General features: G+C 34.1%; 1 protein-coding gene across 1 annotated transcript in view; it reads left to right on the forward strand.

Moving 5' to 3' along the window:
• Positions 1-6,885: 6,885 nt before the first annotated feature.
• Positions 6,886-14,969, forward strand: part of twsg1a (twisted gastrulation BMP signaling modulator 1a) — a 35,284-nt gene continuing 27,200 nt past the window's right edge. Inside the window, 2 exon segments of the mRNA NM_131797.3 lie at positions 6,886-6,980; positions 12,705-12,851. Of these exon segments, the coding sequence (NP_571872.2) occupies positions 12,726-12,851 (126 nt within the window). The 5' untranslated portion in view covers positions 6,886-6,980; positions 12,705-12,725.

Raw genomic sequence — 14,969 nt, forward strand, 5'->3', positions numbered from 1 at the left:
GCGTCTTTAATAAACTACGGCAGTTTGCGTTCACTGAACAGTAAGAATTATTAATAAATCCATATCAAACAGTCCCTTAAAAGTCACGTCTCGCTTTCAGTTTCAGGCTTTGGTGCGTTTTGCACTCACACACAAGCGTACCGCGCCAAAGCCCAAGAGAACCGGGCTCAGGCGCACCTCTTCCAATCGGGCCAGGGCCGGCCAAGTGAACCGTGCTTGAGCCCGATTCAGCGCACTCACACTTCTCAAACGATCCGGGAAACGGGCCTGGGCACGGTACGGATGGCGGATAGTGTGAGTAGGCCCATAGTGGCGCTCCCAGAAAATTTTCTCCCCAGGAGGCCACACCAAATCTTGGGTTGGCACACAAAAAAGTAATGAATTCAGTGTAATATTACATTTTTGTTTTTGGTAAATGAAAAATAGTGGTTTTTATTCATTTAATTAATTATTCTTAAAAACATTGCAATGTATTCCTTGAAATAATTCAACAAGTACATGTGCAAACCAAATAAATATTAATAATATCAACAGCAAAATCAAGAAGCACTGCAATAAATTACATTTTTCCAGCGCCATGTCTTTATAACATGAGCATTTATTTTGGCCCCTGTGGCCACCCCAATATGATTTAGTTGTTGATATTATTAATTTAAATGTACTTGCGTAAATTCACAAAATTTCAATTAAAAAATTTATCATTTTATAAATAAACTGCAGCCACTAAATTATCATGGATTGATCAGCGCCACCGACGTAGCTGATTCACTGAGACTGCACACTTTTTATTAAGAAATTATTATTTTTTTAAATGAAAAAGTTGTGTTTTATCTGACTGAAAACCACAAATCCCAAAAAAATAAATAGATGCATATTGAAATCAGCTTTTCAGAATCGAGTTTATTTAGCAACTCCATTATTCTGCTGTTGACTTAAAGGAGTCAAAAATCTCAATGGTTTTGTGGGTGTATATTGCAAAAAAGTGCATCAAAAGAAGAAAATGTATTAATAATAATAGTGTGGCTCAAAAAGGAGCATGGACAAGTGATAGTATTAAGGTCTGTATAGTCAGTGTGTGTATGTAGTAATGTCTTTTGTTCAGTTTGTTTTATTAATTCATTCATTCATTTTAGACATGTCATATACTGTACGCTTTACAATAAAAGTATGTGAAAAAATAGCTTTCCTGAAAGGTGTTTTTAAACTAAATATTGATTTTATTTGGCCTGCACGTGTACTTGGTGATTTATTTCAAGGAATAAACTACAATAATTCAAGAGTAATTAATGGAATTAATTAAAACTTCATTATTTTATTTAGCAGAAACAAAAATGTAACAGCACTCATTATTCACAATTCATTATTGTTTTGTGTACCATCTCAAGATCTTACTTGGCCACCCCTAAGTAAATTTTTTGGGGGCGCCTCTGGAAATACAGTGAAGAATTCTTTGCATTTAGTCATTTAGCAGACGCTTTTCCAAAGCGACTTACAAATGAGGACAAGGAAGCAATTTACACAACTATAAGAGCAACAATGAATAAGTGCTGTAGGCAAGTTTCAGGTATGTAAAGAAAGTGTAAGTGTAAAGAAACTTTGCTCTGTTAAACATCATTTGCTTAAGGGGGCTAATTATTTTGACCTTACAATATTAAAAACTGCTTTTATTCTAGCCAAAATAAAACAAATAAGACTTTTTCTAAAGGAAAAAATATATATTATAGGAACTGCTGTGTGAGAAGAAATCCTTCATATGTTAGATTTTTCTTGAGAAATATTTGAAAGGAGGAATATTGCACATAATTTTGCCCTCAGTGTAATTTTGCTGCTCGCACGTCAGTATTTCTTGAGTCCTCCCAAAACGTGTTTGGCGGATCCTGTTATAATCGATTAAAACTCCAACACCTTTATAATAAGAAGCCGATGTAATGTTTGTGTCGGTCAGTCGGTGTGTCTTTAAGAGCGCCTCTTTCTGCTGAACTCAGAGTTCAGCGAGCGGCAGAGATGAAGCTGAAGTGTTCTACCAGCAGGGGCGCTTCAAGGCTCAAAACCGAGATTCTGAAGGGTTTTGTTTATTAAAGGCAGTCGTACGCTAACTGATATAAACATGATAATTCAACGGATTTCTATGTGACGCACAAATGTAATGTTGCTATCAGGGATATAGCTGCAGCCGGACGTTAACGAGAATTATTTTTTAGTATTTATTATTTACCCATTAATTATAGTCTATTCCAGTGGTTCTCAAACTTTTTTCATTAAATACCACCTAAGAAAAAAATAGTCTCTCCAAGTACCACCATAATGAACAGTACCGAAATACATAAGAGTAGGGTGAGTTTGGGTAATCTGGGACACTTAAGCTTCTGTGTGCTTATTTCTGTTCAAACAAAATTCAGACAACAGGACTTTGATTATAAATGGACTTTATGTTGTCAAGTAAAACAAGTAAAACCATCTGATTGGATGACAAGGTCAGTGATGTAGGATTTTACTCGATTCATGTTAGGGACATAAACCTGTCATAAATAAGACAATGTTCCCAATTGTTGTCAAATAATGTTTGTGATTTATTCAAGTTTCGAACATTTCTTTTGTCTCCCACATCATTAAATATGATTGGTAATCTGGGACAGACTTCGAATTGGAGAAATACGCATTTAGAGACTTTATAAGTTTAATGACTACAAAGATGAAATGTACAATGTTCTGTACACAAACACACACACACACATACACCCTTACACACAGTCTTTCTATCTCACACACACACGCACACATACTCACCCACTTTTTAAAAATTGGTAAAATTGTTTGGCATGCATAAATACTGCAAATATATACTTTTCCAGCCCAAACACATATGTCCCCGATTACGAAGTGACCTGTCCCAGATTTTCAACTTCAGGCAGAAGTTTTGTTTTTGATATAAAAATACTAATAGGTGTGGCATGGCTCTTCTCAATATAATATCTATATTATGTTTTCTTGGGTGGTTAGAAAACATCTTAGGGACTTCAGAAAAGTCTAATATGTGGTTCTAATTAGTTAGATATTAAAATAGAAAGCTGAAGTCAAAATTGCAAAAAGATTACCCGAATTCACCCTAGTAAGCACAGTAAAGCAGCTACAGATCTGCACAGTTCAAAAACGAGGCAGATTCATTCCTATTATAAAGAATATTATTGTCAACCACTTTAAACATTATAAATAGTCTGAACATTAACCCTGTACTGTGCTTATATATATATATATATATATATATATATATATATATATATATATATATATATATATATATATATATATATATATATATACACATACATACACAGTTAAAGTCAGAATTCTTAAATAAAATTTAAAGGGGGGCTAATTCTGACTTTAACTGTGTATGTATGTATATATATATATATATATATATATATATATATATATATACATACATATATATATATATATATATATATATATATATATATATATATATATATATATATATATATATATATATATATATATATATATACATACATACACAGTTAAAGTCAGAATTAGCCCCCCTTTAAATTTTATTTTTAATTTTTAAATATTTCCCAAATGATGTTTAACAGATTTTTACAGTATGTCTGATAATATTTTTTCTTCTGGAAAAATTCTTGTTTGTTTTATTTCAGCTAGAATAAAAGCAATTTTTATATTTCTAAAAGCCATTTTAAGGACAAAATTATTAGCCTCTTTAAGCTATATTTTTTAGAAAATGTACAGAACCATCGTTATACAATAGCTTGCCTAATTACCCTAACCTGCCTAGTTAACCTAAATAAAGTTTAGCCTTTAAATGTCACTTTAAGCTGTATATAAGTGTCTTGAAAAATATCTAGTCAAATATTATTTACTGTCATCATGGCAAAGATAAAATAAATCAGTTATTAGAAAAATCTTCTCCGTTAAACAGAAATTGGGGGAAAAAAAATAAACAGGGGTGCTAATAATTCAGGGGGGCTAATAATTCTGACTTCAACTGTGTGTGTATATATATATATATATATATATATATATATATATATATATATATATATATATATATATATATATATATATATATGTATAAACTAAAAACATCAACATTTAAATAAAAATGTGCTTTTAAAAGTTAAAAATGATAGGTTACTGTTCTTAACAAAAAAAAAAAAGTTCTGTACTTAAATGTAAACTAACATACAGTAGCCTATTTATCAACACCTGGAAATATAGGCTATATGTCATCATATTCATATATAAATCATTTTAATGATTTTTAAAATATATGTAGCATGTACATCTGACATATTTGATTTCTTCGTTTACCACTAGAAGGAAGCCCGCGTACCACAGTTTGAGAACCACTGGTCTATTCTATTAACGTCTACCCCAACCCTCACTTTAAAGGTAATTATACAGAGTAGGATATCACTTAAATTATTAATTACTTAAATTACCCATTAAATTGTACTTTATTAACTCCCACCTCAACCCTAAACCCAACCCTCATAGTATGCCAATGTAAAAACTGTAATTTTACAGAGGATTATTCACATTATTTATTAAATTGCAAGCTAAATTGTATTTTATTAACACTTACCCCTTTCCCAGAGATGGGTTGCGGCTGGAAGGGCATCAACTGCGTAAAAACTTGCTGGATAAGTTGGCGGTTCATTCTGCTGTGGCGACCCCGGATTAATAAAGGGACTAAGCCGACAAGAAAATGAATGAATGAATGAATAACACTTACTCCTACTCTAACTCTAAACCCAACCCTCACTGTAATGTAAAAAAAGTAATTATACGACGTAATATCAGTGGTGTACAGTACCTATAAATACTCAAATTACTGTAATTGAGTAGTTTTTCGCAGGAATTGTAATTTCCCTGCTGAAAAATCCAGCTTAAACCAGCCTAGGCCTCTAGTTTTAGAGGGGTTTTGGCCATTTCCAGGCTGGTTTCCAGCCATTACCAGCCTGGTCTTAGCTGGTGAGGCTGGAAAATGACCAGCCAAATCCAGCTAAAACCAGCGTGACCAGTCTGGTTTAAGCTGGATATAGCTGGTTTTGGCTGGACTCCCAGCTTGGCTAGTCTGGTCAAGCTGGTTTTAGCTGGTCATCTCCCAGTCTGACCAGCTAAGACCAGGCTGGAAATGGCTGGAAACCAGCCTGGATGTGGCCAAAACCCCTCTAAAACCAGGCTGGTCAACCAGCTAAAACCAGCCAACCAGCCTAGGCTGGTTTAAGCTGGATTTTTCAGCAGGGTTACTTTATTATTTCGTGTCTTTGGGGATTAGAAAAATCAGACCTGTGATCCCAATCAAATCACACTTATCTTTACACGCATTGACCCAGAGACTGTTTGCATGATGAGGAGATGATGGATGTTTATTGTATGATGACCAAAATGGCCTTAAACTTCCAGGAGGCACAAGACGTCAGCATGACGTTAGATTGACGTTGTACCTCAAAGTCGTGGGGACGTTGCATTTTGTTTGGAAATGAAAATCAGGTTAAAGTCAGAACTCAATGTCAGGCCAACGTTAATGTCCAACCAAAATCAATCAAATATCTTCAATAAAATATTGTCAAACCTCTCATTTACACATAAAGATGTAATTGAAAGCCAAAACTTTAAAACAAAAGCTAATAGCCTAATGCTAACGTTACCTCTGCTAAGATGCTAACAGACCAAAGACACGTGTAGTTGCAACCATCTCTATAAAATACATATTTAACAGAAATATGTTAATACCAGTAAGAAAAGTGTCAGGAACAGTTGTATGTATTATTTGTGTGATTTTAGCAACTAAACTTACCTGAAATTAGTGAAAACTGCAGCATGAGAGAAATGTTGTTGACGGTTAGGTGTCGTGTCATTGCTCCATTTCCATGACAACGCTCTCTGCTGCAGTGCTTGAATGAGGCTCGGTAATGAGCACTTTAAAGTCATGCAGCATTTACAAAACGTTTAAACAGTTCATAAACAATTTTAATAATGACATTTAATATTAAATCTTGATTTTTTTAAAACTTATTTCTTTGTTTTAATAATAACCTGTTATATTTAAAATATCTTGCAGTTTTTTATACTAAACCTTGCTTTTATTAATAATTATATTTTTATTCAGTGCCTCATTCATTTTAAATGTAAAACAAGTGTTAATCAAAAGTACTTATGTACAGTTTTCTACAGCATTAAAAACACACCACTGGGTGGGCCATGTCGGCGGTCCGCCAACTCATTTCTGGTCTAATGATGTTACAGCTTGACGTTGTGCGGAGGATACTAGGATATTAGACTACTCTGATATACTACTTTATTACACGCTGGATTTTGCTTGACATACCTGACGAATAATTTTTTTTTGTCAAAATAATTTTAAACACTGATGCTGTCGCAATGGTGATTCGAAGCTATTTGGGCTGACATAATTTGAGAATTTAACTGCAAACAAAGACAGCAAGTGCATTTTCAGATTTTAATTGAAGATTTCAAGGGCAAACAACTTTGTTACCTTCTTAATGACATGCACAGTCGAATTGTTCACCACAAAACTAGCTAACTTTTATATGAGCTAACAAAAACAATACGGTTAATTGGTTTCATTTGCACTTTAATGAATCTATACATTCCTATGTAAACAGTGAGCGAATTAGCGGGCAAATTGGTGTTTGTGAATAAAACCTTTCACACGTCGAATCTAATCTAAAAAAAATAAAAAAATAAATTCTCGTCAACGGCAATAACAACATCCGGTCGGCTAAGCCACGCCCTCCATAGAATCTCGGATGCTAGGCTAATCGCTTTTCTACTCATTTCCACCATTTCGATGAATCAAAGCTGCTCATGTTTCTATTCAGAGTATAAGCAGGCAAGACAAGAGAGCCGTATGAGAGAGGGTGAGAGATAGAGACAAAACCCCCAAAGTGTCGAGAAAGCTTCAAAGTCTCACAGTAAGTAACATTACGCGTGCTTTATCTGTCAAACGTATGTGCAGATGTGACGTATGCCAGAGCCGTGACGTGATAAACCGGAGAGTTTTTGCGTCATGTTTGAGAAACACCAGCGCTTTTTGACGTCAGGGTGTTTATAAGGCTAGTTTCTGAAGTAGACGAGTCGCGGAGGCGTTTATACAGAGCTTTTTCGTTATTTTCGTGTGTTTCATTGGAGTGAAGCGATTAAACAACGCGCCCGAAAAGTTTCCCAGTCTTCTGCATTCCAAAGCTGTAGTTAATTTGCCTGAATGTGACGTAACTGAATTATGTTTGTCAATTTTAAGTAGAAAACATGGAGCAAATTGATTTTATTAGGGGTTAAACTATTAATAATACGCCGTTATTATTGCGGTGACGTTAGCTTTATGCGTTGTGTATGGAAATTATACAGTTTGTCAGTGTGTGATGATCCATTAAGGAATCAGCATCATAATAAATAGACTAAAGTGATTTTATATAGGCTACTGTACATTAAAACCATATCAAGCGTCTACTTTAAGGTTTTAAATAACTTTTTGGAAGCTTATGTTGATATAATGTCATGCAAGTGTTGCAGGTATGTTTATGTAATGTTATAAACTAAGCAACATACTGTAAAGTTAATGCTCAATATAATACAGGCCTGTAGCCATCATGGTGAAAGCTGTGGTTCTTTTTTTCTTAAAAAGTGGACTTTTTTAAAGTATTCTTCTCAATTTTCTATTTAATTTTGAGACTTTAGTGACATTTAAAGCACTATTTTTTAGCTGGATTAGCTTGTCGGATGGTCATAATAACCACACTTTTTGATGTACCAAAAATATTTGAGCAATTTCAGGGTTATGGATGTGACATTTACAGTAAAAACTCAAATAGAAATTCACATAGAAAGTATATGTTAACATTATACTGAAGCATCTGTTTATATTTTCCAGAACAACTGACCGCAGAGTTGTGGGATCAGAAAAATCTCAGTCTGTAGACATGTTTTATTTTTGAAATGAGGAATATAAGCATTCGTTATGGATGTGACCGAAAGTTAGCGAGTTTACAGTATACAGCAAATTTTGTAGAAATTCTGTGAATTAAACTGCACAACCCTGCGTTATGGATGTGACGAATGTGAAATTGCCACTTGTGTGACTTTGGTAAATCAAATATAATAGTTTGAAAACATCAACAGAGACATTTTTGAGTATTCTTTAAGTACTGTAACATATTTGCTTACACAAAAAAATGTAGAAATGATCCATATTTCTATATTTTGGTGAAAACTTTATTTTTTTCCTGGCAAGGTTGACATTTGCATGGACTTGCTCATTTTCTAGAGATTTAAAAGTACTTATTGTTTAAATACAAATGTATTACGTAATAAATCGTTAGAAAAATTAGGAATCTGTTAAAGTTTTAAATAAAAAAACTGTGTGGGATTGTCATTTATTAGGAAAATAACTGGCCAGCTCATTTAACTTTCCTCAGTTACAATTTGGCATTTGAATAAAAAAAATAATGAAAACATCATAATAATATTAATAATAACAATAATAATAATGTAGAGCTTCATGATTTTTCTAGCCTCTCTTTAAAAAAAAAAAGTACATTTGAAAATTCATGGATAACAACAATAGTTGTCGTCTCACAACAAGAAGGTCGCTGGGTCGAGTCTTGGCTGGGTATTTCTGTGTGGAGTTTGCATGTTCTCCCTGTGTTCGCGTGGGTTTCCTCCGGGTGCTCCGGTTTCCCCGACAAGTCCAAAGACGTGGTACAGTTGAATTGGGTTGGCTAAAATTGTGCGCAGTGTATGAGTGTGAATGAGTGTGTATGGATGTTTCCCAGTAATGGGTTGCAACTAGAAGGGCATCCGCAGCGTAAAACATATCCTGGATAAGTTGGTATTCAAATACATTTTTTTTTATATGGGCCACTTTTGGTGTTTCACACCTTTTTATTGGTAATGTTTTTGTTTCAAGAGTAAGGTCCAAGATTTAGAATAAATTAATAAATTAATTCTTTATTTAAAAACAATACAGCAGTGAAAGATGACTTCCTTAACGTCAGATTGCAAAATGTAAATATATGTTAGCAATGGCCAAAACTGATTAGCTGAAGTCACACTGAAGCGATAGCCAACAGAGGATTCTGCTTGGTCTTTTATGATGGGTAATTTTCACTATTTATGATGGCGTAGCAGTCAAGTCAAATAATCTTATGTATGGATGTTTCCCAGTAATGTGTTGCAGCTAGAAGGGCATCTGCTGCGTAAAACATATCCTGGATAAGTTGGTCCAAGTCAAAATAGCATTCAAATAATTTTTAAAATATGGATGAATGAATGAATGAATGAATATATATAATTTTTAAATATAATTTTGGTGTTTCACACCTTTTAATTAGTAATTTTTTGTTTCAAGAATAAGGTCCAAGATTTAGAATAAATTAATAAATTAATTCTTTATTTAAAACCAATACAGCAGTGAAAGATGACTTCCTTAACGTCAGATTGCAAAATGTAAATATATGTTAGCAATATATGTTAGCCGGCAGCTAGCTCTCTGCAACTCTCACATGGTCGCCCACTGAAGCTAAGCAGGGCTGCGCCCGGTCAGTACCTGGATGGGAGACCACATGGGAAAGCTAGGTTGCTGCCGGAAGTGGTGTTAGTGAGGCCAGCAGGGGGCGCCCAACCTGCGGTCTGTGTGGGTCCTAATGCCCCAGTATAGTGACGGGGACGCTATACTGCTCAGTGAGCGCCGTCTTTCGAATGAGACGCTAAACCGAGGTCCCGACTCTCTGTGGTCGTTAAAAATCCCAGGATGTTCTTCGAAAAAGAGTAGAGGGTTTAACCCCGGCATCCTGGCCAAATCTGCCCACTGGCCTTTGTCCATCATGGCCTCCTAACCATCCCCATATTCAATTGGCTGCATCACTGTCTCCTCTCCACCAATCAGCTGGTGTGTGGTGTGCGGTCTGGCGCAAAATGGCTGCCGTCGCGTCATCCAGGTGGATGCTGCACACTGGTGGTGGATGGGGAGATTCCCCCCACTGTGTAAAGCGCTTTGAGTGCCCAGAAAAGCACTATATAAATGTAAGGAATTATTATTATTATTATTATTAATGGCCAAAACTGATTAGCTGAAGTCACACTGAAGCAATAGCCAACAGAGGATTCTGCTTGGTCTTGTTTGATGGGTTATTTTCACTATTTATGATGGCGTAGTAGTCAAAATAGGACAAATAATCTCATGTATGGGACAAATTCTGGACCTTTGTCAGTGAGGGGTGGGTTTTCCGACCCGGCTAAGGGCCTGTAACATGTGACCCTGGACCACAAAATCAGTCATAAGTAGGCCCACAGGGGATGTGCAGAATTTTAGCCCATCATTGATTCTTGCGTAAATGTGTGTACTTCTATATTTATTCAGTTTTTAAATTAATTTTAGTAATATTATTGACTAATGGGGCGACGCAGTGGCGCAGTAGGTAGTGCTGTCGCCTCACAGCAAGAAGGTCGCTGGTTCGAGAGCCTCAGCTGGGTCAGTTGGCGTTTCTGTGTGGAGTTTGCATGTTCTCCCTGCCTTCGCATGGGTTTCCTCCGGGTGCTGTGGTTTTCCCCACAGTCCAAAGACATGCGGTACAGGTGAATTTGGTAGGCTAAATTGTCCGTAGTGTATGAGTGTGAATGAGTGCGTGTGGATGTTTCCCAGAGATGGGTTGCAGCTGGAAGGGCATCCGCTGCATAAAACATATGCTGGATACGTTGGTGGTTGATTCCGCTGTGGCGACCTCAGATTAAAGGGACTAAGCCGAAAATGAAAATGAATGAATGAATGATTATTGACTAATGTTCATATGATTTCTGTACAATACAGTTTATAATAGGGCTGCATGATATTGGACAAATCTGATATTGTGATATTTTGTCTGCGATAAATATTACGATATGAATACAGTTTCAGAAGTTTCAATAGCACTATTTGGCGGTTTTCTGGGGAGTCGAACAGTATTCAGAGAAATTAAAAAAATCACAATGCAAAAAAAAGCTTTTATAAGCTTGTTTCTTGTTCAAATACAACAATTTCTTTAGACCAAGTAAAATTATTATTTAGTTTTCACCGTCAGAAGAAATAAGTGAAAATGACTTGTTTAAAGGAAATGATCTGCCAGCGGAGATATGTAGATATGTGGACTAGAAACAAGACAACAATTCTAAGTAATCATTCCTTCATTCATTTTTAATGTCACTGGTTCGAGTCCCAGCTGGGTCAGTTGACATTTCTGTGTGGAGTTTGCATGTTCTTCCCCGTGTTGGCGTGGGTTTCCTCTGAGTGCTCTGGTTTCCCCCACAGATCAAACACATGTGCAATAGGTGAATTGATGAACTAGATTGGACCGTAGTGTATGAGTAAGAGTGTATGGGTGTTTCTCAGTACTAGCTTGCAGCTGGAAGGGCATCTGCAACATATGCTGGATAAGTTGGCGGTTCATTCCGCTGTGGTGACTCCTGATGAATAAAGGGACTAAGCCGAAAAGAAAAATGAAAGAATTAATATATAAGATAATATATATAACAGGGAATACTGTGAAAAATGTCCATGATCTGTTCAACAGCATTTGGGAAATATTTGAAAAAGGATTGAAATTTGACACAAGGACTAATAATTTTGTCTTCAGTTTTAGTTAAAATTTTTAATAAGCTGGTGATATTTATTTTGTTTATATTAAAACACATTTCCTTTATTTAACTCAGATTAGTTTTAATTAATTTGTTAATTTTTTATAATTAGTTATTTAAATAAAGGTTATGTTGTAATATGTAATGACATAATCTTTATTTTACATTTTTTTATTTTAATAAGTAAAATATCATTAAAAATCAAATAATGCTAGTAAACTCACTTTTTTGTTTTTATTTTATTATCAGAATTTTAAAACAATTATTTTTTATTAATGAAATAAACAATTAAATTCATGATTTATATGTGCAATGATTTAAAATTGCATTAATTATTAATGTCAAAAATTACATGTTATATTTTAGTTATTGAAATTGGTTAAGTTGTCTTATTAAAATATTGGCTAATGGTACAATTAATATTGATTAAAAATGACATTAAAATATATTATATAACTATTAATATTATTATTATTATTATTGAATAATAATATTTATAATAATAAGAATTATATTTTAATAATACTATTGATAATATAATATAATAATTTTTATTAGTGTTGTTGTTGTTGTTGTTGTTATTAATACAATGTTAAATTATTATTAGCATTATTATTATTGTCATTATTTCATTAGGAATATCATATTATAAATTTGTTTTAAGACAGCATTAGTTCATTATCCATTAGAAATAGTGTTAAAATGATGATTTTGACTGAATCTTGGGTTTGTCAGGACACCGTTAGACTTGAATCTTATTGTCACTGCACATTTTGGGTTATTGGTTGTAAGACTCATGTATCCCCATCGCATGCGCTTCATAACCAGTAAAATGAATGAATGAATGATTATTATAAGGGCTGTAATGCTTAAATAGATTAATTGAATAAGACAGCAGGCTATATGCTAAGCAAGTTTTTTTAGCCACCTTCCGGTGAAAGGTTAATGTGACTATTTTCAATTTCAGAAGATTTCTTTTACAACATCTATAACTCAATTTCATTGAAATATATGTGTGTGTTTGTGCGCAGGTGTGAGGGGTTTTGGTCAGGATGCGGCCGGCTCTGTTCCTCTGTCCCGTCCTGATCTCTGTGCTGTTTCTTCTGTCCTCTCTGAGCCTCATCAGCGGCTGCAATAAGGCTCTGTGTGCCAGCGACGTCAGCAAATGTCTGCTACAGGTCAGAGGCTTTTCCTTTTGGAAATGTGCTTTAGAAATGTGCTGCTCATCTCTTTTATTAAAAAAAAGACCATGAGAAACATTCAATTGGTCAATTTCATTGGTGATATTTTTAAAAAGTATTTACAGAATTATTCGCCCTCCTGTGAAATTTCAATCGTTTCTTTAATGTTTCTCAAATGATCGTTAACTGAGAGACTTTTTTTAAAAAAATTATTAACCATAATAGTCACTGTCTTTTGTCTTTGTAATGATGAAATTTTTTAAAATGTGCTTTATATCCTATTTATTTATTTATTTATTTATACATGTATTTATTTATTTATTTATTTATACATGTATTTATTTATTTATTTTTATTTATTATTTAATAATTTATTTAGTTATACAAGTATTTATTTATTTATTATTTATCTATGTGTTTGTTTATTTTATTTTATTTATTTATTTGTTTATTTTAGTAAAAAATGTATTTGTTTATTTATTTATTTGTTTGTTTGTCTGTTTGTTTATTTATTTTATTATATTCATTTAAGTATTTATTTATGTATGTATGTATGCATGTATGTATGTATGTATGTATGTATTTATTTATTTATTTATTTTATTAATTAATTAATTTGTTTATTTATGTATTTATTTATTTGTTTGTTTGTTTAATTATTTATTTATTTTATTATATTTACTTATTTATGCATGTATTTATTTATTTAATTTTTTTTAAATTTTTTAAATTTTATTTGTTTATTTATGTATGTATTTAGTTTTTTTATTAATTAATTAATTAATTAATTAATTAATAGTTTGATTATAATTTATATTGTATGTAGTTTATTATTTATAGTTATCAAAATGACTGTACAATGTCCTTTCAGAGATTTAAAATCAGATGAAAGTTTTATGAAGAGAGTACAATGGGTTTGTATGTTTTGAGTGTACAAAACATACTGCAAAATCAAATCATGAACATCATCCATTTTGGGCAGCATGGTGGCTCAGTGGTTAGCACTGCCGTCTCATAGCAAGAAGGTTGCTGGTTTTCGGCCAGTTGGCATTTCTGTGTGGAGTTTGCATGTTCTCCCCATGTTGGCGTGGGTTACAGTCCAAACACATGCACTATTGGTGAATTGGTCAAACCAAATTGGCCGAAGTGAATGATTGTGTATGGGTGTTTCCTAGTACTGGGTTGCGACTTGAAGGGCATTCTCTGTGTAAAGCATATGCTTGAATAATGGTGACCCCTGATGAATAAGAGACTAAGCCAAAGAAAAATGAATGAATGAATGAATAAATGAATGAATGAATAAATGATTAATTATATAATGCTTATATCGAATATATGTCAGCAGTCCTTAAAGTCAGTTGAAGCTGTCCAACTTATCCAGCGTTTTACACAGCGGATTCCCTTCCAGCCACAACCCAATACTGGGAAACACCTATACACACACACACACACTCATACTCTACGGCCAATTTAGTTCATTCAGTTCCTCTATAGTGCATGTGTTTGGACTGTGGGGGAAACTGGAGCACCCGGGGGAAACCCACACCAACACGGCAAGCACATGCAAACTCCATGCCTGCTAGCCCAGCCGGGACTCATACCAACGAACTTCTTGCTGTGATGCGACAGTGCAAACCACTGAGCCACCCTGCTGCACTTTAATATATCAATAAAGCAACACATAGTTTCAAATAAATTCCTTTTCTGTAGCCCAGAATTGAAGTCAGATGAAAAATCCCTGCAGGTGTCTGAAAAGCGTCTCAGCAAGAAATATTTGAGAGTGAAACCTGAGAAAGATGTTTTCGTTTCCTCACTCCTGGAATCAGAACAGACCAAATTCTTCTCGGATACTTTTCTAATATAAAAAATGGTAATATTGTGATCAAACTCCACACTGAGGGGTTTCTTCATGTCACCTGAGTGAAACGATGATGATTCTCTTCTGCACAAACTCTGTGCTTGTTTGAAAGCATTGGGTGTAGCTCAGTTTATACTGGATCACTTTTTCCCTGGAGCGTAACGACAGCTGTGTGTGTGTGCGTGTGTGTGTGTGTGTGTGTGGGAAAGAGTTTTTTTTTGTATTTTTGATATATTGAGTGTTGATTTTATTTTAAA

The sequence above is a fragment of the Danio rerio genome, chromosome 2, assembly GCF_049306965.1.
Source record: "Danio rerio strain Tuebingen ecotype United States chromosome 2, GRCz12tu, whole genome shotgun sequence".
Lineage (NCBI taxonomy): Eukaryota > Metazoa > Chordata > Actinopteri > Cypriniformes > Danionidae > Danio > Danio rerio.